Source organism: Vanacampus margaritifer, chromosome 1, assembly GCF_051991255.1.
Source record: "Vanacampus margaritifer isolate UIUO_Vmar chromosome 1, RoL_Vmar_1.0, whole genome shotgun sequence".
In the NCBI taxonomy this organism is placed as follows: domain Eukaryota; kingdom Metazoa; phylum Chordata; class Actinopteri; order Syngnathiformes; family Syngnathidae; genus Vanacampus; species Vanacampus margaritifer.
In genome coordinates this window covers 6,823,962-6,847,878 of record NC_135432.1, presented here as the reverse complement: position 1 = coordinate 6,847,878, position 23,917 = coordinate 6,823,962, and the positions used below count along the sequence as shown (strand labels likewise).

Sequence of the window (23,917 nt, the reverse complement as noted above, 5' to 3'; positions counted from 1 at the left end):
GATCGAAAATCAGAAACATTCTGAGAAAGGTCAACCCTCCTATCAGGGTTGGCTTGAATCAAACCAGATATCTTTAAAAACAAAAGCTGTTTTTTTTCCTCCAGGAAAGAAAGGGAAAACAAGGGGGGGTGGGGGGGAAGCTGTGAGAGGGCCTGCTGAATTTACGTCATCCATCATATGTTGATTGAAAACATATCAATTTTTTGTAACTCTTCTCTCCATTGCACTCATTTAATTATTATTTTTTTCAATTGATTTATTTATTTAACACTGATGGCACCCTGGACTCTACTTTTGTAGACAGCGCACATGTGCTCGAGCATAAAAACTGGCACATTTTTCATGTCAGGGCAAGTCTAGTTTTTAGCAAGTTTTCGAATTTGGAAAACCGTATTTTATTTTTATTTTTATTCCACTAAGATAGCAGCCCTTGCACAGGTGATGTCATCTTCAGTTGACAGCAAGTGGGAAAAAAATAGGTATTAATTCTACATGAAAAATAATTCAGTTAACTCTTTCACTGCCAGACGTTTTCCGAAACGGGTTGTCCCCACTGCCAGCCGATTTAAGCATTTTGAGTGATCTTTCAAGGTCCACAGAAAATGTTGTGTTTGGACTATGGAAACACACATACTACCAAATGAAAGATTGGACTCTCATCTTTCATCAGAAAAAAAAAGTTTGTTTCTAGCTTATTCCGTTCTTCAGTAATCAACAATAGAAAATGGTAACTTTCACCGAAATTCTCTGTTTTGAAACAAAAAGTGGAGAAAAACGGCTTTTTGTGAAACGATGTTATTTCATGCACTTCAGTGAATTGTACACTTCTTTTTGTCCATGAATGATGCCACAAACACCTAAATAGTGCTTTACTTCTATAAAACAGTACACCAACAATGAAAAAGTCTTTTTTTATAACAAAAAAAACAGTTTATTTACATAGAAAACTAACAATTTGACAAACTATTTACAAAGGTGTACAACAGTGCATGTGTGATTATTTACAATTGTGTGGATGTTTGAACTACATAAATTTCACTTTTGTGTGGTAAACAGTGTAACACTCGCCTGCGTGCAAGGGGACACTGCAAGATTTGCACCACAGCTTTGTCTCACTGCGAATGCCCCTTCGCATGCAGACCCGACACCTTCTTGCTGGCTTTTTTTTCCGGGAAGTAGCAGGCATGTGTTCCAGCGTGTGTTTGGCCATGTTACCATCAAGTCGGCTTTCAGGATCAAAATACGGTGACCTGGTACTTTGTCTGGCTTCCTCATGCTCTTCCATCCCAACTTCCTCCTGGTCTTGTGGCAACAGCCACCCTCTCACCACCTGCTGGATGAACTCTAAAAAAGGTTGACTCGTCCCATTTTTTTTTTTGTACAATATGTAAGCATTGAACATGCATATTTGGAACAGATACGAAACAAACTTTTTGTGCCACTTCAATGTTTTCCGTGTGAATGGGTGGTACGAGATGTTTTGATCCATCTTGTCCACTCCATTCATCTTGGAATTGTAGTCCACAACACAAATTGGTTTTTCGAAAGGCACTTTTTTTTTTTGTGCCTTCCGCCACACCTCCACTGTCCGCATTTCATCTTTGTGAAACGTTGTCACCATCCTCAACAAACGTTTGTCCTGCCATGCCACAATTAAAACATTTGTGTTGTGCCTTACCAGTTTCCCCCCCACCCCAAGGCCAGTGTTGGTTAGGCACGTTATCTCACTGGGTTCACCCCTGTTCTTCCTCAGCGTTCCACAAACATTGGTGCGCGCTGCCAGGAGACGTTCACACAAAGCAATAGAGTTATAAAAATTGTCCATGAATAGTGTGTACCCATTTCCTGGCAGACGATCCAGTAAGTTGAACACTGTATCGGGGAGAGAACAACTAATGCCAACATAAGGTTGCATATTGAAACAATAGCCGGTTTGGGAGTCACACAAAATATATGATTTGATCCCATATTTGACCGGCTTTTGGGGGTTGTACACTTTGAACGAAAGACGTCCCTGGAAACTCATCATTCCCTCATCAATACAAATATTCTTGCCCGGTTGAAACAGTTCCTTGAACTTGTTTACAACGTGATTGAACACAGGACGAATTTTAAATAGTTTGTCGTCTGAACTGTGTGCCGTCTCGTTGTCGTTGAAGTGCAGGAAACTCCAGATGAGCTGGAAGCGGTTTCGAGGCATTGCGCGACTGAAGAATGGTGTCGTCTCTATTTCGTCCTGAGTCCAATACATTTCGATACTGGGCTTGTTTATATACCCAGTAAGGAATTGGAGTGCAAAAAATGTTTTGAGCTCAGACACAGACACTGGCTTCCAAGCACGACTCCTGCAGTGTGGCAGACTTTCAGCCCGTTTTTGCATTGACTGACGTGCAAATAAGTTTGTCTGATCAGCAATGTGCTGCAGAAGTTCGTCTGTGATGAAGAGCTGCAGGAAGTCAACTGGCCGGGTTGAATTCAGCTCTGCTGCGGCACCTCTTGGTCCTGGCTCCACAGTGAAGGGGAAGGAGTTTGGCTGCCAGCCTGCTTCATGCCAGCCAGATTTTTGGGGATCTGCAAATATACATTTCAATATCATATAATATTCATTTTAGATCAGTGTGATGCAATATATATATATATAAATATATATATTTACGTTTTTTCTTGGATCCACTGGTTGATGGACCTTTATTCTGCTCACTCCGAGGAGCGTCACTCTGAGCTGCAGCTGAAAGAAATATATACAATTACAATAATATCGAAAGAGCGTTTTCTTTTGTTGTTGCGGTGTATTGAAAACACTTTTTTTATACCTCTCTTTGTCGTCTTTGCAGTGGGACGTCGCTGTGAGCACGATCCACGATCTATGAATGCACATTCACGTTACACGAGGTGCTAGCAGCGTGCTAGAAAAGTATCTCATAGCAAGTTTGTGCTTACCTTCGACGTCTTCTGCGGATGAAATACTGTCCGAATCACTTTCTCCGTGGTCAGACTGTACCCACTCCTCCGAAGAATATCCATCGGACTCAGGATACTCTTCGTCGTCGTCCGATTGAACGTCCTCGTGCGGAGAAGTGCTCGGTCGTGCACCACGTTTTCCGGCGCTAGCACTGCTAGCCTCCGAGGCCTTAACACGCGGTCGAAGCTGCCGCCGCGTCAACGCTGCAACTTCGGCATCAACCTCATTGTCGCCATCATCATCACCTTCGTCGGATTGAACGTCCTCGCGTGCAGAAGTGCTCGGTCGTGCACGACGTTTTCCGGCGCTAGCACCGCTAGCCTCTGAGGCCTGAGGACGTGAACGAAGCTGCCGCCGCGTCAACGCTGCAGCTTCGGCGTCAACCTCCTTATCACCATCATCATCGCGGTCATCATAATGGTGCACTTTAGCACTGGTTGATGCGTCTCCTTTTCCAAAAAATCGATCAAGCGTGGTCTGCTTCTTACCGTCGGTCGCCATTTTTCGTCTCTTCTCAACTCTCGCCTACTCCTCGACGCTCTAGCCCCGCCTGGCCTTTTATACTACTGACGCCCCACCCGATCTTGTCAAAAGAGAGTCATCGCTGCCCTCTAGGGGCCAAAAATAGTCCTTAGGCACAACAGACAGACTTGAAACTTTGACCAGACATGCGGGAGGGTTTCCTCTACCCGTTTCAAAAAAAAAAAAAAAAATCATTGGATGACGTCTTTTGACGTCATTGGCAGTGAAGCGTAGGTTTTTACTTGACGTCTTTAAACGTCAGTGGCAGTGAAAGAGTTAAATTGATTCCGGACAAAATATTAACTTTTTACTGCTGAAAATGGCTCAATGAGCCAAGTATCCCTTTAAACCCTAAAAAAAAAAGAAGAAGATATAATTCTCTTGTACAGTGAATGTGGGGTTAAAAACCAAAAGTTTCATCTACAAGATCTGATCAAGAGCTTCACAACTGAAAGCAATTTAAGATTTGATGGAAGATGGAAAAAAGAAATTCTCCGATACTGTATGTGCTGTATTACATTGATCTAATGCTTTAATCTTGAATTTCCTCTTTCGGAAACATCTGCATGATAATGAAACATGTTGCATCTTTTGAAGTTACAGTCACCCCCCTGCGATACACTATAGCAAACCATCACTTTATAAAATGACACACCAACCTAAGCAGCAGTACGTTAAATGCGGAGTACATATAAAAAGATCCCTTCAAAGTGAAGCGGATTGAATGGGATAAAAAGAATATATAAACGTAGACGGCACAGACATAATTGATGACTCAAGGGATCAATAGCTGAGGAAGAACTTTGGCTGTCCAGTGTTCTAAATGCTCAAAACATAGATTGAAATAAATTATGTAATATAGATTATGTTGCCCTAAAAATCTTTCAAGTAAACCATGGCAGAAGTTATTTTAAGTAATTTATTCAAATGTGCTTTCCCGTGAGTGATGTTACATCAGTCACGGAGAAACATCCTTCTATCTGGAAGCGTCTGTGCAGGAATCAGGCAGCAGGCTGACGTGTATTGGGGCAGATGGAGGGTTGGAAGGAAGCAGAATTGCTTGAGATATTAAAGGGAAGTAGATAAAAACAACAAACAAACAACAAAAAGCTCCAGAGAATCAAAATGTTTGAGCATTGTGCTGTTTGAGGCTCGTTTTTCAGTGGCAAGCAGAGAGGTGAGCAGATGGACTGTTCCACTTTGGATTCACTCTAATATTACCTTAATTTTGCTCTCAAGAAATATTTACCCCTCCTTCTATTGCACTGATTTTCCTCACAAGAATTGTCATCAGATCAGGCGATTATTTAAAAAAAAAATCTAATTAATTACAGGATTTTTAATTAATTAATATAATTAATTGATTTTAATCTCATATCTGCTAAAGGTCCCCAAATAAAGAATTCAATTTCTAGGACATCACAAAATTGAGAGAAGATTTGAAATCCAAAAGTTTAAGCACATCAACAAACCAATTAGGCCAGGCATTTTTTTAAAGGTCCATGTCGCAATATACAGAGTTTTTGCAGATTCGCGTCCCCTCTGGCGAAAAGCGGAATGGAAGCCAGCGACGTGCACGTGCCCGGAGTGCCGAGACGTTAGTTAGTGGTAATTTTATTGTGCATTGCTAATCATAAATAGACCCTATCGCATTTTCGTGGCGAGGTCTTAGCTTTTTAGCAATGAGAAACTAAGCTGTGGGTCCCGTTTCATGCTTGCATCAACTTGTGGTCTCGCGGGTGCAGATTTCCGGACACGTACAGCTCAGGGTAACGCACTCTGTGTGAACTGCAGTCTGTAATTCGTCATGCAGTCAGTGTGAACTCAAAGTTTGTGTCCTGTGCCGCATTCGAGTCCATTTGTTAATGTCTCTGCTCGTAGTTGCGCCCGCTCACTGCAGCATACGAGTCCCTCAATGGGAAAAATTGACCTGACTTTTGGATTCAAGTTTGTGAAAACGCATTTAAAATGACAAAACACACAAATTAACAACTTATCCAATATAAAATTATTCACAGAACATACATTACTCAATATATGATGAAGAAAATGGGACTCTCAGACTCCGACATTTGTCTCCAATGCTTACAAAACACTACAGACACTTATGTTCATGCTTTATGGTTATGTACTCCGGTTATGCATTTCTGGACTAAAGTCTTAGAAAAACTTTCCGCTATTTTGGACTGTAGGATACCTTTATCTCCAAACTTGTGTTTGCTAGGTGACCTAACAACAACTGACTTACCACATAAACAATTTCAATCTACACTTGTAGCCCTTACTATCGCTAAAAAAACAATTCTTGTTAACTGGAAAAATAAACAAACTCTGAATATCGACCAATGGTCTAACCTCCTCATTAATCACATTTTAATGGAAAAAATATCTGCCTCAAATAAAAACCAAATATTAAAATTTATAGAAACATGGTCTACGTATATAGAATTTTTTAACCTAATTCTGGTTACTTAATTCTGTCTGTTAGCGAGAGCCACTACATCGTGATAACTTACATTGATGTTTCTGCATTTGGCAATTTATTATTATATTATAATATTAGTATGGGATTTTTTTAATGGGCTTTAGGTGAACTGATGAATACACACACGCTCGCACGCACACACACACACACACACACACATACATATACTCACCCACATACAAAAAAAATATATATATATATATATATATGTGTGTATATGTATATATATGTATATATATTTAAAAAAAAAAACATTTATTAAATTTTAATTTATTTGTTGTTTTTTTTTTAAAAAAAAAAAAGAAGAGCAATGATGATGTCAAATCAAATGAACAATACTGAGCTCTCCTGGAAAAAGAAAAAAAAAAAGGAAAAATTGACTTGACACTCACGATCAAATGCGTTATTTTTCTTAAAGCACTAATTTGCAACATAATTAATTCATCTAATAACGCGTTAAACTGACAGCCTTAATATATATATTAGGGGTGTCAAGTGATTACATTTTGTAAACATAGATTATATACAATATTTACAATAATATGCAATACTTTTTATTGTATACATACAATATACAATACATATTTTTAATGTTTTGATACTCTTATTAACATAAAAGTAAACTAACAGAAATATGGCTGCATCTTTTAGTCATTGATACAATAATTTCATAATAATTCATAACATTGAGCTAAAATGAAAAAGCTGTATTGAACTGTAAAAAACGAGCGTGATGTTGATTTGTGTTAAGTTCATTATGTATGTAGCTGGGGTATATGAGGAGAAGCCTGGCGAGTAAGACTCACTAATGGAGAAATTGTAGTCAAACAAGCTATTAGTCATCTTTTACTGTATATGATTTTTTTTCTCTTCTAGCTGACTAACAGAACTCAACTCCTTTTCAGATCTTCAGCAATGTAAGACTTGTCGTTCTGTTCCTTTTCTGTCCTTTCAACATAGCGACAAGACTTTCTGCTTTAGTATTCTTTATATTAACAGGATGCGTAATGCTGATTTACAAAAGGTCTGTCACTCAAAATCAGCACAGAGAACAAAAGAAAGTGCAAGAACATCTTTCATCAACTTAAGCAATGCCATGGAAACGAAGATTTTGCTCCTAACTTGTTCATGTAAAGAATTTTTTCCTGTGGCTCATCTCTGTTGTCAAGATGGCCCAATTTCAAAGCGAATTGCAAGCGAATAATACATAAAAAGTTGTTTATTTTATGTATTATTCGCTTGCGCACAATTAACAAAGCAAATGCCCCCCTTCTACCTGAGCAAAATACCAAAAGAAAGAAAACTCCACCCCGTTAGACTGCACTTTGCATTAGACTTGCACTGAGCATTATAATTGCGCCCTTTGCATTTTAGTGTTACTCAAGAGCAAAGTATTTTGTTTTTTAGGTTGTACAGTACTTAGTGTAAAAAGTTCAAGAACCTTTGATGTAGAGCAGTTGGTGCTATTCATAGAGAGAGAGAAGGAGGAAAAGAAACCAAAGATTTAAGTTGTTGTTGGTCTATGCAAATAAAACAGTCCAGCTATGCTTCATCAAATTGTACAAATTGGGCAAAAATGGGGGTGTAATATTGACAGTGACATTTAAGAACATATTGATAAATTATATTACACTCGGGATGTACATCATGAGAAAAACTTGATAATATTATTCATAATCCGTATGCGTAATATCACACATTGAAATTCATATTTGAACAGACCGCAAGGCATAAATATGCATATTAATATAAACAGCGCATAGCGTGTATGTCAATATGCTTAATACTGTATCATGTACAATGCACGTTGTCCTCAAGCATTTCTCTCACACACAGGGGAGATTTGTTATATAAATGAACAGTGCACACAATAAAATATCATCTAAATGTTTGTTTTTGGCAGTGAAAGCGAGTAATTCCTTTTGAGAAAGTGCGCCTCGACTTCATCATAACAAATGGAAATAGTGTTAGCGATGAAGAGGCCAATGTCAGACAAGCTTGAAATTTGACTCACCATCAACACACGCACACACATTTGCTGGCGTCAAGACGAGTGGAAGACTCACGCTGCCCTTATCATTGACTTGCGTGCTCCAAGTCTCATTCACATATTTGTGGTAGTCACATTGCGACAGCTTTTTGGTGGCGTTATCCTTCAAATCGGAAATCTTTTCCGCACCTTCTACTCGCCATCTGAACATGCCTGTCGCGCGCATCTTTTACTGCAAATGAATTACTAATACGAGTCTTTGGTCTTTCTAATACTGTGACAGTGACAACACATGTGATTACTGTATATTTGGGTCACAGAGAAAAGAATCACAAGATTTGTAAAGCTAAGTGATAGTTCTTTCTTTTTTTTTTTTTTAATGGTGGGCAGTAGTTTGTTTGTGTTGGGAAAAAGACTCGAGGCTGTCTCTATCTTATAATAAAATAATCAGTCACGTCCTATTTACATAATCTTACTGTTGTACACAGCTCCAAGTGTATCTTTCTGTGCTCTTGGAGATACAGCCTTTGCCAATTACTTTTGTTCTGGCGTTTTGCTTGCTTGTCTTTCTAGCTCAGAGAAGAACACAACCCCATTTCTGCTCTTTTATCTCTCGCATCGGGCCAATGAAATGCAGAGGAAATGAGAAAGCAATAGCACTTTTTGAAAAGAATACGTGCCGGCCCATTTGGAGGCTGATGTTTGATCAAGCTCACAGAGGAACGGACCTTGTTCATTCTAGGACAAATTGTTGATGAGTCTAACAAGACATGAAATTGCAAGCCTGCAAATTACGTAACTGTAAAAACACAACTGTTATTGCAAGTACTGAGTGTGCGTGTTTTGTGTATGTGGCGCACGCTTCTTATGCAATCATCTTACAGTATGTTGCACATGCACACAGACGGGGAAAATCCAGACTCTTCCATTATTTCTCATCCCGACAAATGCATAAAATTGGTTTCCCATTCCCAGCTATGACCAAATGCAGATGCCTTGCTCACAAAAAAATTAAAAAAAAACACAGTCATGACAATATATCGCCCATAGCCAGTTGAAGCGAAGAACTAATGGCAATAACTGTCATCGTAAATATAATGAGCTGTAGTATAGTGCTTTTAATGTAGTCCTACAATTGTTTGGCATGAAATGGATGTAACAAGTTTACGTCCTCCTGATAAATGACAGGCAGACTTGCTTGTATTTATTTGACCCTAACATTTTTACTTCAGCTCTAAAGGTTTAACAAAAATTCTGCATTAATTAGCAGTGTAAAGTGTTGTTTATGCCATCTGTATGAGGATTTGCTTTTTTTTATTTATTTTTTCATTGTTTAACTCATTCACTGCCATTGACGGCTATAGACGTCAAAAATTAATTTGCACTATTTCTATTAGTTTAACATTTTTCCCACTTTTGTTAACAAGAGTATGAAAACCCAGAATTTGTTATTGTACATTTAGAACAGATACAACATTTGTGATTAATCGTGAATTAACTACTGAAGTCATGCGATCAATTATGATTACAAATTTTTATCGCCTGCTGCCCCTAATTTTTAATAATATTTTCGTTTTTTTTCTTAAATCGCGTCAGGCGATTCAATTTTTTTAATAATTAATCGCTTGACTTCAATAGCTAACTCACGATTGATCACAAATGTTATTTATATCTATTCCAAATGTACAATAAAAAAATTATAGGTTTTCATACTCTTAACAAAAGTGGGAAAATAATTGTTAAACTAATAGAAATAGTTAAAATGGATTTTTGACGTATTTCCGTCAATGGCAGTGAATGAGTTAATCTGCCTTGATTACTTCAAACCTCCTAAATAAAATACTGCCCTAAAAGACAGACCCAGTTATAATAGCAGCAACGGCAACCAGTATTTTAGTGTATTTATCTGACATTGTTCACTGTACTGCAATAACAAATGCCAGATGCTTTGTGCGGTAAAAGGATTGCTTGCAGATCCATCTGGCATAGAGCCAAAAGAAACAATTACTGTGTCGTCCATGAATGGCATCTACGAGCAGGCATGCGCTGCCACTGCACAGTAATTCTTTGACTGTAACACTCTTTTATCATCCGCACTGATTATCTTGTGCAACTTGTGAGTAAGCAGCAGCCAATCACAAATTAGTTTTAGGGCGACAGGCAAGACTACTCCTTGGTCAATAGCTAATCAAAGGGTGTCAGGGCTGGAGAAAACACCAACGCATGGACCGTAGTACAGACTAAACTAAAGCAGAGAAATCAAACAGTGTTTATTGAAACAAATGCTAACTACAAACTAAAAATCAATGACAACAAAAGGTCGGCTCGAATAAATAACTCAAGGAATGCTAAATAACTAAAAGGGATGGATGGAGGCACAGCATAAGAATCTCTACTAGGAACAAGGAAGGAAACATTTCATTTCCTACTTTGTCATCATCACTTTGTTACCACTACTGTATTTTTACCGACAGATAGAGGTGGGCATTCCGTCAGTCCGTCATTCGTCAACAAAACAGGCAGTGACAGACTGAGAGGTCCGTCAGTACTTGCCCCAGTCAGTGATGATTAAACTGACAGATAAAAACCCATTTCATTCAGTGCTTAGTCCGACATAAAAATTAAAAAAAAAAAAAAGTTTCCTGTCATTTGTCTAAAAAACAAGTACTCGACAGCAACGGACTGATGGAATGCTCACATGCGGTTATTTTGTTAACAAAAATGCCTTTTCAATTTTAGTTTTATTTGATTAGTTTTTGTGAATTGTTAACTTATTATAGTTATTATAGTTTTGGAATTGTCATTATAGTTAGTTTTTATTTCATTTTGAGTTTTTGTTTTTTAAATTTAGTTAGTTTTAATTAGTTTTCAAGGTGGTTCTGTTAGTTGTTATTCATTTTAGTTATTTAAAAAAATGCTTTAAGGTGGAGTCCAAAGTTTTTACTCATCAACTCTAGATAAACACAGGACGTAGACATGAAATCTTTCTCAATCTACACCTCTGGGCTTCTGTTAATGTGTGGTGGTGTTTTTGTTTTTTTGTATTATTTGTGTGCAATATTTAATGAGCACCATGGTAAAATGAAAAAAAGTCATGCATTTCTTAGCAAGCGTTGCATTTCATATGAGTTATATGAAAAAGCAGGCAAGGCGAGCCATTGGAGCCAAAAGTCAAGCACAAATTGTCGCCAAGGAGCGACGTCATCTAAAGGTGCTTTTCTATTGGCTGCTGCTATATGAAGTCACTTCAGTATGACACACTTTCAAACGTCTTTATTCCGGTCAATATAAAAAAAAAAAAATGCTTAAAATCACATTTAAAATCACCCCAAAAGGCTCATGTATTAAATTAATTACCTAAGACTAAAACAAAGGACATTTTCGCCATATTTATAGTTAGTTTTAGTTAGGTTTGTAAACATAAAATTTTAGTTTCACTTAGTTTTAATTTTTTTTAAAGCATTTTTGCTTTTATTGTATTTCATTACTAAATTGTTTTGGCAATTTTAGTATTTTCGTTAGTTTTCGTTAACTAAAATAACCTTGGTAGCGGAATAGAACAATGTGGGTGGATTTAAGGAGCAATGTTTGAGTTTCGTTATATCAATAAAATTACAGTATGGGATGAGTCACAAAAAAGCATGCAAATCTGCCATCTGATTTTAAGGTTGTGTAATCACAACATCAAACCACTCTGAACCCATTTTTCATGCTTATTGCAAAACTGGAGCCTGTTCCAACTGACTGACAGTGATGGACTACATCCCGGACTGGTCACAGGACACACAGAAACAGACAACCATTCACACTCACAGTCACGCTGGCTGTATGAACGAGAGTGGCTCAGGCCAATGTGGTTTGGAGACACGCACTCTGGCTTCTCTAGGATCCCCCCTGGTGATGGTGAGTGGAAGGAGCTATATAATCCTCCCATGCATACGGAAAACATGTCGGATCAGTAATCTTGGTCATTCTCTTTTCAATCATGCACCACTGAAAGGTTTGGTTATGGGATGTTGCCCATCCCTCTATTGTCCTCCTCCCTTTGTTCCAACCTGCCATTCTTTTATAGTAATAGTCTACGCCCGCTCACTGTCCTTGACAGTGTCGCCTCCCGACCGCTGTGTTTATACCGACGGTAAATTTGAATACAAGTGAGTTTTGGTTTGCCACACACCTTGCAATCATTCGTTCATTACTGCAAATTTTCTCAGTGAGAAGGTGATAATTCCTCAGCTTCACTCCTGGGAGGCAGCTTTCATTTCATTCAAACTGTCAATCTGCTTTATGACTTGGGGTTTGTCAACAATGAACATTAGGGAGAAAAAAAAGATAAGATGTGCAAAAAAAAAAACTGTGTGCTTTCAGGCATAATCTACAATGCTGTACATCGATTTATTAAACTGATTATAATGGGGAATTTCAATTAACAATCCACACAGAATCAAATACAAAATCAACACTTTTCAGGGGGCAGAGAAAGAGAGAGAGAGAGAGCAGAAGCTTCCAGTTAATAGGCTGAAAGTCAACAAATGTGATTTCAACTCTGACTTCATTACCTGACTCAATTATTTGTGTAGAGGCAATTAAAAAAATCAGTTTTCTGTCCCCTTTAAATGTCAACCATTACCATGGAAGTAACATTTAGATGATGACACATTTCTATGAACACTTAGTTACAAGTTACAATGAAGAAAATATGTGCTCCCTCTAACATTGACAATTCCACCATCCATTCATTCTTTTAACAAGCATATTTATAATCTTTTATATAACTTGTTTGTTCACACATCTTCTGATGTGACATTGAATTCTCCCTACAGGGTTTAATAAAGTACCATCACATCCAATTACCACCCACAGCAAGTAGTACAGCACACCACAAACCAAGAAAAATCGTGGGAAAGTGTTTGCATCCCGAAGCACGCTTTGGCACATGATGCAATAAAAAGAGCACAAACTATCACTTTTACTATGTGAAATTTTAAGGAGACTATGATTACTAAAGAGTGTGTTAGTACAGGCCAGGACTTTAATATAGGTTCTAAGAATAAAAGCATGGTTCTCTTTGAAGATAATCTAAATCTACTGAGTGTATGTGCATAGAAATTCATTCACATCAAGCTTCACAACTATCCCCTGACCCCCTGCCCGCCCCAGAGATTTCACAACTCTTGCCGTTTTTTGCTACCTTTTGGTAGAAATGAAGTCATGGAGTAAATTTTTTAAAAAAAAATGCTATGAAAACATTTTCATGCTATCACAGCACATAAATGAATCTAAAAGGTTTGCCTCAGCAACTTGTCTGCGTCTCAAAGAACAATGCATTAATTTGTATGCAAATAACTGCTTGGTTTGCATGACAAAAATGATTTTTCGCTGGAATTTAATCTGTGTGACTCAACAACCTTGGACTTATCTCATGTCTCTTGATGAGAATGTGAACAAGTCCCAGGTAATTCAGGGTTGTAGAGTCCTTCATGGAGGTCGCAGTCTCACTCAAAACCAGTCAGCCAGTCACGCTCCCCATTCAAGCCACTTATTGTTTTTCGATACAAGTCATTACAAGACTTTCCCAACGTTTTTCCATGGGCTGATCTTCTGTTGGCGACCCGGTCAGCTCCGTCCTGCCTTGGAATCCACCTCAGCCTTCTGCCTGCAACAATGAGTTATACCTTAGTATGTTTTGCTGTTTGTTTGGGACTGTGGGTGACCTGGCCCCAAAACTCTTCTCCACTTATCCTAACTGAAATTAACTGCTCTGTATCTGTTCATAACTTTTATGGACAGAATTTCTAAGCGCAGCCAAAGTGTTGAGGGGTTCCGATTTAGTGGCCTCAGCATTGCATCTCTGCTTTTTGAAGATGATGTGGTGCTATTGTGGCGACCCGGTCAGCTCCGTCCTGCCTTGGAATCCACCTCAGCCTGCAACAATGAGTTATACCTTAGTATGTTTTGCTGTTTGTTTGGGACTGTGGGTGACCTGGCCCCAAAACTCTTCCCCACTTATCCTAACTGAAATTAAGTGCTCTGTATCTGTTCATAACTTTTATGGACAGAATTTCTAAGCGCAGCCAAAGTGTTGAGGGGTTCCGATTTGGTGGCCTCAGCATTGCATCTCTGCTTTTTGAAGATGATGTGGTGCTGTTGGCTTCATCAAGGCGTGATCGCCAACTCTCACTAGAGCGGTTCGTAGCCGACAGTGAAGCGGTTGGGATGAAGATCAGCACCTCCAAGTCCGAGACCTGATCCTCAGTCGGAAAACGGTGGCGTGCCCTCTCCAGGTCGGGGATGAGATCCTGCCCTAAGTGGAGTTCAAGTATCTTGGAGTCTTGTTCACAAGTGAGGGCAGGAGGGAGTGGGAGATCGACAGGCGGATCGGTGCAGTATCTGCAGTGATGCAGACTCTGTATCGGTCCGTTGTGGTGAGTTGAAAGGCGAAGCTCTCGATTTACCGGTCGATCTACGTTCCTACCTATTGTCATGAGCAGTGGGTCGTGACCAAAAGAACAAGATCCCGGATAAAAGCGTCCAAAATTAGATTCCTCTGCACGGTGTCCGGGCTCTCCCTTAAAGATAGGGTGAGAAGCTCAGTCATCCAGGAGGGACTCAAGTCAAGCTGCTACTCCGCGTAGAGAGGAGCCAGTTGAGGTGGCTCGGGTATCTGTTTCGGATGCCACTTGGATGCCTCCCTGGAGAGGTGTTCCGGGCATGTCCCGCCGGCGGGAGGCCCTGGGGACGACACAGGACACGCTGGAGAGACTATGTCTCTCAGCTGGCCTGGGAACGCCTTGGGGTCCCGCCGGAAGAGCTGCTTGAAATGGCTGGGGAGAAAGAAGTCTGGGCTTCCCTCTTAAAGCTGCTGCCCCAGCGACCCCGGATAAGTGGTAGAAAATGGACGGATGGATGGATGGATGCTCTGTATCTGGACTGTGAAGTTATCTGCATGGCTACATAGATCATACACAGAATGAGAAGGACCGTCTGACACGATTTGACAGATTGGAAACCTGCTTCAGTTGGTGCTTGACCCGTGTATTTTTTTGAGGCTTCGCGTCATAAAGGATTCACCGAAAGAGTGGGCACTTCATCGAAAAGGTGATGGGCCGATGGAGAGACAAAAGTGCACACCTATGACATCCAGTTAGTTACACCCACATATTTAAGGTTCTACTGATGACTCACCCATTCAGATTATTTTGATATGCTCCATGCAAAACTCTCTCAACACTTGTCCCTGGATTGACCTTGCATTGCTGGTTGGTCCCTGAGTTTCCTGCCATGTTGTTCCCACCCAGCCTTTCGCCCCATCCATGAGTTCCTCCTTAGCATGTTTGCCCTGTGGCAATTGGGGATTTTGCTACAACAGTAACGTATGCATCTGTCCGTCCTGTTAATTGTGAATCATAGAATAAAGATAAAATAAAATGCAGATATCCCTGTCCCACTTGCTGTTAATTATGGAGCATTAGATGACCTGGCCCTAAAACGCTTTTACGGTCTCCAAAGGGTTTCTATCTGGACTTCCAGCTGTGTATCTGCACTGTGAAGTTTTCTGCGTGGGCGCCTAGTGTCCACTCATTTGTCAGTAGACTTGCTACAGTTGATAATAAAAGGACTTTTTCAACATTCTGGTGGTTTGGTATCCTGCTTTTGGTTTCTAAACCACACACTTCTGTGATAAAAGGTAACGCAGTGCCAAGCAAGGTTGTTGCAGGTTATTCCACATTTAATTGTAAAAGTTTTACAAACTGAAATTGAAACCGTGAAGTCATAGCATACGACATTGTGTTAGTGTGCTTTATGAGACTTTTGAAGGTATGTTGCTTATAGTTTTGGAGTTGGATCTGTCATGGAGATTATTGCTCTGAACGACTGAGGTATCAATGTGTAAATTTCTCAAGGAAGTTGTTTGTTTTTGTAAATTGCCAGGGGGTAAAACATTATTTTATTCATCATTGTGTCTGTTCTCTCATTTTTCTTTCAGATGGGAAATGCCTCCGAAACGTATCTGTTTGTGTCCAGAATATCAAAAGAGAATGACTTCCTCATGGGGACACTGTATACAATTTTTGGTGAGGTTTTGTTCTTTTTCCTGCATTAATGAATACTACAAAGTGTGTCATGGCCACACTGAAAAAAGCAAAATGATGCAACTACTTTGACTACTTTTTCAATAAATTCAAAGTGAAAAAAACAGTCAGGCGGTTTCGGTAATGTGCACAATATGGCAATGTAAACTACACCCCTATAAAACAACAACAAAACAGAAGCTACAGTAACAGTGGCAACACAAGATGGCCACCCTCTGGCTGTGTCCTATATTGATATAGTCCATCGTATATAAGTCCCGTGGACAGTTGAGCCGGCATGCGAGCAACTTCCAGGTTGCATTTGAAGCACCAAGAAGCAAGGAGTGTTGCAATTATGAGAAATGAGACCCACCCAGTGTGTAGGTGGAAAGAGGTGTCGTGCGTAGGCAGAGCGCTATTCAAGCTAGAGCCGCCACTGACTACATAGACCTTATTTATCTACTAGAAGAATGATATAACCAGATGACTATACAGTATGGCAGGCCTCATACACTTGTGGAAATAAAATGTTGTCTTTATTCACACACATTGTGACTTTTTTCCCATTAAATTATCTTTACGCTTGCATTTTGTCTACAAAACAATATTTATATAATTTTCCATTGCGGCTCTAATTATCCTCTACAGATATCTGTTCAGCTGCTGGAGAACTCAGATCAAATATTGTGTAACTGTCCCTGGTAGGTGCGCTGTCAGTGCTGGGAAATGGGATCCTGCTGTTCGTGGCCTATAGAAAAAAGTCCTCCTTGAAGCCAGCTGAGTACTTTGTAGTCAACTTGGCCATCAGCGACCTGATGATGACCATGTCCCTATTCCCTATTGCTGTACCATCAGCCTACATTCATAAGTAAGTCTCTTTTTTTATCTACTGTATTACATCACTTAGGTCGTCTTCATCTGTCAAGGCCTACGTTCTCTGAATTTGATGAATATGTCAAGCTTGCCGCAGCAGCAAAGATTACAATAATTAGACATCCATGTGGGTTGTACAGTAGACTTCCAAAATAATAAAAGAATTACGGTTACGTTGGTTAGGGTTACCATTTTGTGCAATCACATCTAAATCCATATAGCTAACATATGCAATGGTGACACAAGTGTGCCTAAAAAGCATTTAAAGCATAAAAAGAATTATTTAAATTTGTGTAACCTCTTTTGAAATCATGACTACAGCTTTGTAGCTCGCCATTTACTATTACGCATAAAATGCTGACAAAATGCCTTTCCAAAAACATTCCCCTCATTATTAAAATGTTGCAATGTTTTCTTTCATCTAACACCCCTTTTATCCTCCCTCCCCCCCACATCCAGGTGGCTGTTTAATAAGATCGCCTGCACCATTTACGCCTTCTGTGGCGTTTTGTTTGGCTTGTGCAGTCTGACTAACCTGACGGTGCTTTCCTTCGTCTGCTGGCTCAAGGTCTGCTGCCCAAACTATGGTACGGTGACTATCAAGTTCTTATTCGGAGTCCTGATTTTAAATTTTAATTGTGTCTTATTATTGTAAAGTAACAGTACTCTTACTGGAGTACTGTTTTTATTCTCAGCTGTCTTGTCATTATCGATTTAAAGAATATAGGGAGAGCATAGTTATTAACCTTGAAATTCAGGATTAAAAATATACATTGGCTGGGGAACACTAACCAGCTCAATAAAGTACTGGATGGAGCTGGGCCATGCACCTTTTTTGGCATGTTGGATAGGCTCCAGTTGTAAAATGAGTACTACAGCCTATTTGCTTTCTGTAAAATCGGAGAAGGAGCTTGGGGTTTTGCTTTGCCTAATATAAATGAAGTGGGTTGACAGTGGAACTTCATCACTGGTTTGCATGTATATTTATAGTATATTATTTTTAGTTACAGCCACCCACCCCCCAGAAGAAGAAAAAATTCCGTGACCCACCAATTCTCTGCTGTGATAGTATATTTTTTCTATAAAATTGTTTTAAGTAGACCTCTGCAGAGGAGCTATTACTCCACTGTCCGACAATAAAAGCGCCACTGCCACCTACTGTAGTGGATGTGCTAAGTCTGACAAACAAAACAAAAAACAGGTTCCCCCCTATTTGAGAAGGACTGATTTACATGCAAACGCCACACAGCACATGCCCTTTTGAGTAACACTCGCCAGGAAATCCATCACTATACAGTAGAGTAGATTGAACATAGAATGCAATTCCAAAAAGTACAACGTCCTTCTCAAAGGACAGTGTTGTCAAGGTGAATGGTTTTCATTAAATGGTTTTACAGAGAGCTTTTTGTCATTATTCACCGGTGAATACATATAATACGTGAGTGAGCATCATTGCAACCAGCATTGAAAAGTGCAATAGGGTAATTGTGGCGTGACGTATTTACAGTTGATCCGTCTATAATTCTTAGCACAGGCAAGCAACTTGAGGCCATTCCACATTAGTGATGTGCTGTCTTGGCGCAAGAAGGCATGATGTCATTGTTTTTTCAATAAAGGTTTACTGTCTTTACTGTTTTCTTTTAGTGTGGTGTATATTTGGCAATAAAACTGTTACAGAGGTATGAGTCAAAGAGGCTGTAAAAGGGAGAACATTGAATATTGGCTATTTTAATGAGGCCATTTAATATATTTTGGTGGAACAAATGCATCCCACATATTGTTCCACGCTGAGAGTTGATGTATTTATGTTCTTGCAAGTATGGGTGGGATTTTATATGTTCGGACCTCTTTTAGTTTTGCTGTCAAATAAGCAGCAGCTAAGCTTCTAATTCTGTAGACACTATGGGAAAGCTCATCTCTTCAATCGACATTCAAAAATGTTGCTTTTTTTTGTTCTTAGTGGAATGTTTATTTGAAAAATAGAACATCAATTCTTGAGCAAGTTCAAATAAGACAACCGCTTATGCATATTTCAAAGTACCCTCAAACTTGAAAGAATTACAGCTACCTTCGAGAAAACTATTCATTTTAGTTTATCCTTCACCAGTCCAGATCATTTTCATGTTTGAAAACATGAAAGTGTTCAAAACTGGTAATGCCCAACTCAAATCTGACAAGTGTGAGTTTTACACAACCTAGCGCTGAACCTAACCCAAGCCTGCCTCTGGCAAACGACTCTTTTAAACTCACTCACCACAAACACAATTAAATGTTGATTCAAAACAAAACTAACACACTAATGCAGGTCTAAAAGTATAAAAGCGCTATAGAAAACCAGAAAAGCAACCAGAAAATACAAACAGAGAATACAAATGTGACAACAGTTTCTATGTGCTAGATTGGCAAGCATCAATATTCTGAAATGATCTGTCTTGGTCTTTGTAAATAATAAATTATTTTATCTGAGGCAGGTTGACATCCACTACTGAGAAAAAGTTAGGCATACTGTATTGTGCTTTTGGGTGAGATTTTCCAATAAATCTAAGATACACTGTAACCGTTACAGGGAAGCTTAAATTTGACCTTGTCTATTTTTTGTCCAACTTTTCAGTGTTTTAGTATACTTGCTGTTCTCTAACAAGGACCTGAATGACAACATTCACAACAGGTGTTTAATCCAACAATTGACAAATAAATATGCCAGTTTTCAATATTCATATTTAAAGAGTCCTCTGCATCATGCTGTTCACATTTTGAAAACTTAAGAGGCTTCCAACATGGGATGTTTTAGAGGGACGTTTAAACTTTGAGGCTGCAGAGAAATTCAGGCTTTACCCAATGCAACTGCAGTGAGTTTTTAAAAGTTGGCACTTCTGCCTCCAAGTAGATTCTGGGGTCCCTTTCAGCTCCAGTTGTGTCATTGAAGTCAAGGCCACATTTTAGGAGGACCCTTTTTGAAGCCCCCCGACCCCACTCCCACACACACCCAGAAACACATCTATAATGCAGAACACACCACTCTGACTGTAAGACTCACAAATAAAACGGTCTGAAATGCAAATGAGCACAAGCAATTATGCCCTCATCACTAATGCACCAAGAACTATGTACAAAAAGCAAGTCGTCTACCAACAATCCACTAAGCAAAGCTGCCCTTTTGTTCCAACATTACTTTATGCACTTAACAAACTGTTCCGTTAACACCTACAATACACTAAATTGCAAAACAGGGTCAGGCCAATAGATAAATTCATCCTGATTTACATGTACTGTGAAACATTATGTCACTCTATTTCAGTGTTTCTGTCTTCATGCAGATAAGTATTAAAGACAGAAGGCGATAGTTGAAATAAGTGGCATTGTCCATTGAGCAATGGAGCCTAGCCTATTTAATTCAGTGCACGAGATGTTGCACATCAGAGCTTTTTTGTGGGATGCTGAAGTATCCCTAAATTGAATCACTGAACCCGTCAAATCTGAGAGATTTACTCCCCTTTCTGTTGTCAGCTAGGAGTTACCATGAAGCTTTTTGTCCAGTTGGAAACATTTCAGGTGGTCAGAGACAGCGTCAGTGTCCTCTGTTTAAATTAGAATGAGCGCATCCAAATGTTGTGTCATGTACATGTTTCAATATTATAGTCAAGGTGCTACTGACAAGCTAACTGACTGGATGACAATTAACATTAGAACTCCTATTAGAACACAGTGAGAGGGAGGAGCAAAGAGAGGATTTTTTATTAGAGACAGACCGATATGTTTTTTTCAGGGCCGATACCTATGCTGATTGTTAGTAGTCAAGGAGGTCGATAGCCGATATTTGGAGCCGATATTAATTTCCCGTAAAAAGGGGGAATAAAAATATAAGCATCAAAACAATTTTAAATACAAATGCCAATCTTGACTTTGTTGTAATGTCTTAAAGCATGTTTATTGAACACATTTTCAGACTTTTCAAAATGTAGAGGTTTAAAAATATATATATATATTTTAGACAAAAGACATACTTTTAAATTTCCAACAAAATGTTCAGGGAGCTCCCAAGGTTATCAGTATGTCTTAAAAGGTTAAATGGACACTTAAACAAGTAACTACTATAGGTCTCTATAGTTTTCTTTCTACAGTAAATATGTTTTCCAAAATTTAAAAATACCTGAAATCTTAAACTTTCATATTTCTTTGTTTTAATATCGAACAAAAACAAATGGTTCAGAAGGTTCCCAGGGTTAAACGCATCTCTTTTTAGTAAATAAAAGGTTCCCTAAAATAGTTTTAGATTTACCTTATCGGCCATCAGATAAAAACTTTTTTTTTTTTAAATGGCCGATACCGATTATTAAAACGCCCAATATCGCCCTTGCTGATTATCAGTCTAGCCCTATTTTCAATATTAGTATTCAAAGCATTCACAAAAGTCAATTTCTGTTAATGGGTTTTACAGATTGTGTAGTCGCTATAGTTGGCTGGTTTACTCCTACAAAAAAAAAAAAAAGTTATGCAGTAGTGCTGCTTTCCAAGAATGAGTTCTCTTCCCTGCAGAAATGAGACAGGTTGCAATATGTTGGTTTGATAAATCCAATCCATTCCTCTTTTACTGTGGCTCAACATTCAAATTACTTCAGATTGGATGGTTTAGTCACAGACTTTCCCCAAAAACGTTATGCGTCTCTTTCATGGAAATTGCGTTAAAATGTTTGAAACTGTGAAATTTATCTTGCCTGGCCAGGAACTAAGCACCGCTTAAACCTCTGATCCGAGAATGCAGCACCTAGTGTGCATTCTGGAATGATCACCAGTCACATGACAAAATTCACTCTCACATTCACGTCGACTGACAATTTACACATTTTTGGGATACTGAAAGGTTCCAGTCAAGGATCAAACCTGCAGACCTCCCTTTATTCTGTTGCACTGGACAATTGCTTTAGTCCATATCAGAGACTCTTCTGGAATCCACAACAGGGAAAAAAGAAAGGGATCCTAATAAACAAAACGACTTCTCTTTGCAGGTGAACGCTCAGGCATGACAAATGTGACGAATTAGTGGTCTGCCAAATTAGTGGGGTTTTGTTTGTGTGTGGAAGATAATATAGGCTGTTTCTATGGAAAGCTGAACATGCATGAGAAAGGAAGGAAGTGTTTATACTTTGATGACACAATAATGTGAAGGTTTATGTTCATTGTAACTGAAGGGCAAAAACCATGATAGTATCTGCAGACTGCTGACACAAGTTTCATTTTTCACATTTGGAATTATTACAAAGTGATTGCCGTCATATATACTTGCACGAGACTGTTTCAAGGAAAACAGACAGAGGTTTAATTAAATTAGAAATGTGTGTTCAGGTGGACTCGGTTATACGTTCAGAATGAGAAATGTTTTTATGTGATGTTCTTTCTTTTTTTCGTGTTTTGAAGATGGTTATTTATTTATAGAGGTGATCAAATTAATATTTTGTGAAATTTATTAATTTCAACTTTTCAAAAACAGTTCTCATCATTTTTTTAATGAAGATGAATGTGGCAAACAAAAAAAAAGTTTAATTAAAAAACTTTGTTATTTTAAATCTAGTCTGTGTTGCCATAAGTGACGTGTTGGTCGCTAATGATCCGGTTCTTAGAGTAAATTCTTCCAAATGAACAAGAGCCATTTTCTGATCAGGAGCCAATTAGTTATTGTTTTTTCTCGTGTTTTTAGTCAAGATGTGTTGCAGAGTCTCGTTTCCACACTAAGGAGAAGAGTGAAAGGGGAGATTACAGACCAACATCAATGAGCATAAAAATACAATTAACATTTGATCACTATCAGATTAAAAGTGTGCTTCAGTCAAATGTTTGGTTAATTCTAAATAATGAGAACATTATTTGCTTTAGTTGAGCTCCAGTAAAAGGTCTGCATAATAATCCCATCAGTCAATAGGCAACATCAAAGTTCATCCTCAAAGTGTTTGTAGCAACGTATTGACCAATTAATCCACGGATAAAGGTAGATAAAAGGGGATTGCTGCTGGCTTTTCTTTGCTCCACGTTTAAAATGATCAGATGCTACAAAGTGCATCTGATAAACCAACAAAACATGCAGAAACCTTAAAAACTGCATTCATCATTGACACCCATTCAATCTTGCCGAATATGATGGATGCATTTTCAGTAGCCATTTGAAGGAATACCACAGCAACTGTATTCAAGCGCCCATTCTCAACTTCACTTGTAAAGTACGTTAAAACAACCATTGTTGCGATGTCTTCTTTTACCTTGTGTCATCCAGTATTACAAGCTGTAGAAAAGATTTTTAATATGTTGCTACTCGTCGATAAATCAAGTATAGCTCTACAGTCTGCAGACTCAGGTCAATTAGTGGAGCCCAGAGTTCAATGTGAACACGGTGAATAGCCTTTTAGCTGTTATGCTGCATGCAAATGGATAAGTTGCCAACAGAAGTGAAGTCAGCCCCAAGTTAAAGATCTTTTAAATCAAGGACTATGCTTTTCTCCAATAACTTTGATTAAGGTCTTCATATCTATTTCACTTTACAGTGTTTTAGTTTATTGCTTTCCTTTGCTTTTAAATATCTTGAAATTGTTTGTTTGTAAATATGTTTAAATGTTGTCAATGTAAATTTCTTTATGAATTTTAATAAGCTACTTTTGTTCACTTTGCTTTGCGAATGTCTTCTGCTGTTGTGTTTGTTAATGCTTTTAGGTGTTGCACTTTTAAGTGATGCAAATTTAGTTACTTTGTGTATGAAATGTGCTATATAAAGAAAGTCGCCTTACCTTGCCTACCTAGCGATGAACACCTATTGCATTTATAATGCTGATAAGACGTAATGACGATTGAGGGCAAGATAAAGACTCCTTCGCTGCTACTTTTACTGCTTCTTTTATCAAGGCCAGAAAAGCTACCTTAAGCTAGTTTTGTTATTGTTAATAGACACCTGTTATTGTTGATACCTAATGATGAACAGGATAGTTGACTTTCAAACACATCTTGCGCTTTTGATTAGATCTAAGACT

General features: G+C 38.6%; 1 protein-coding gene and 1 long non-coding RNA gene across 3 annotated transcripts in view; one reads left to right on the top strand and one right to left on the bottom strand.

Moving 5' to 3' along the window:
- opn7b (opsin 7, group member b) overlaps window positions 1–23,917 on the top strand; it is a 52,942-nt gene that overhangs the window by 21,073 nt on the left and 7,952 nt on the right. The window contains exons 1-4 of one of the 2 annotated variants that reach the window (XM_077551829.1): window positions 11,721–11,862; window positions 15,947–16,034; window positions 16,737–16,899; window positions 17,364–17,491. In XM_077551829.1, the coding sequence (XP_077407955.1) occupies window positions 11,788–11,862; window positions 15,947–16,034; window positions 16,737–16,899; window positions 17,364–17,491 (454 nt within the window). In that variant the 5' untranslated portion in view covers window positions 11,721–11,787. Of the gene's footprint in view, window positions 1–11,720; window positions 11,863–15,946; window positions 16,035–16,736; window positions 16,900–17,363; window positions 17,492–23,917 lie in introns of those variants that run through there. The other variant, XM_077551832.1, reaches the window with a different exon arrangement.
- LOC144040629 (uncharacterized) lies at window positions 974–3,103 on the bottom strand. The gene is made up of 3 exons (XR_013289784.1): window positions 2,814–3,103; window positions 2,657–2,728; window positions 974–2,571 (listed from the first exon to the last, which is right to left on the bottom strand). It is a non-coding gene; the product is annotated as an uncharacterized LOC144040629 (long non-coding RNA).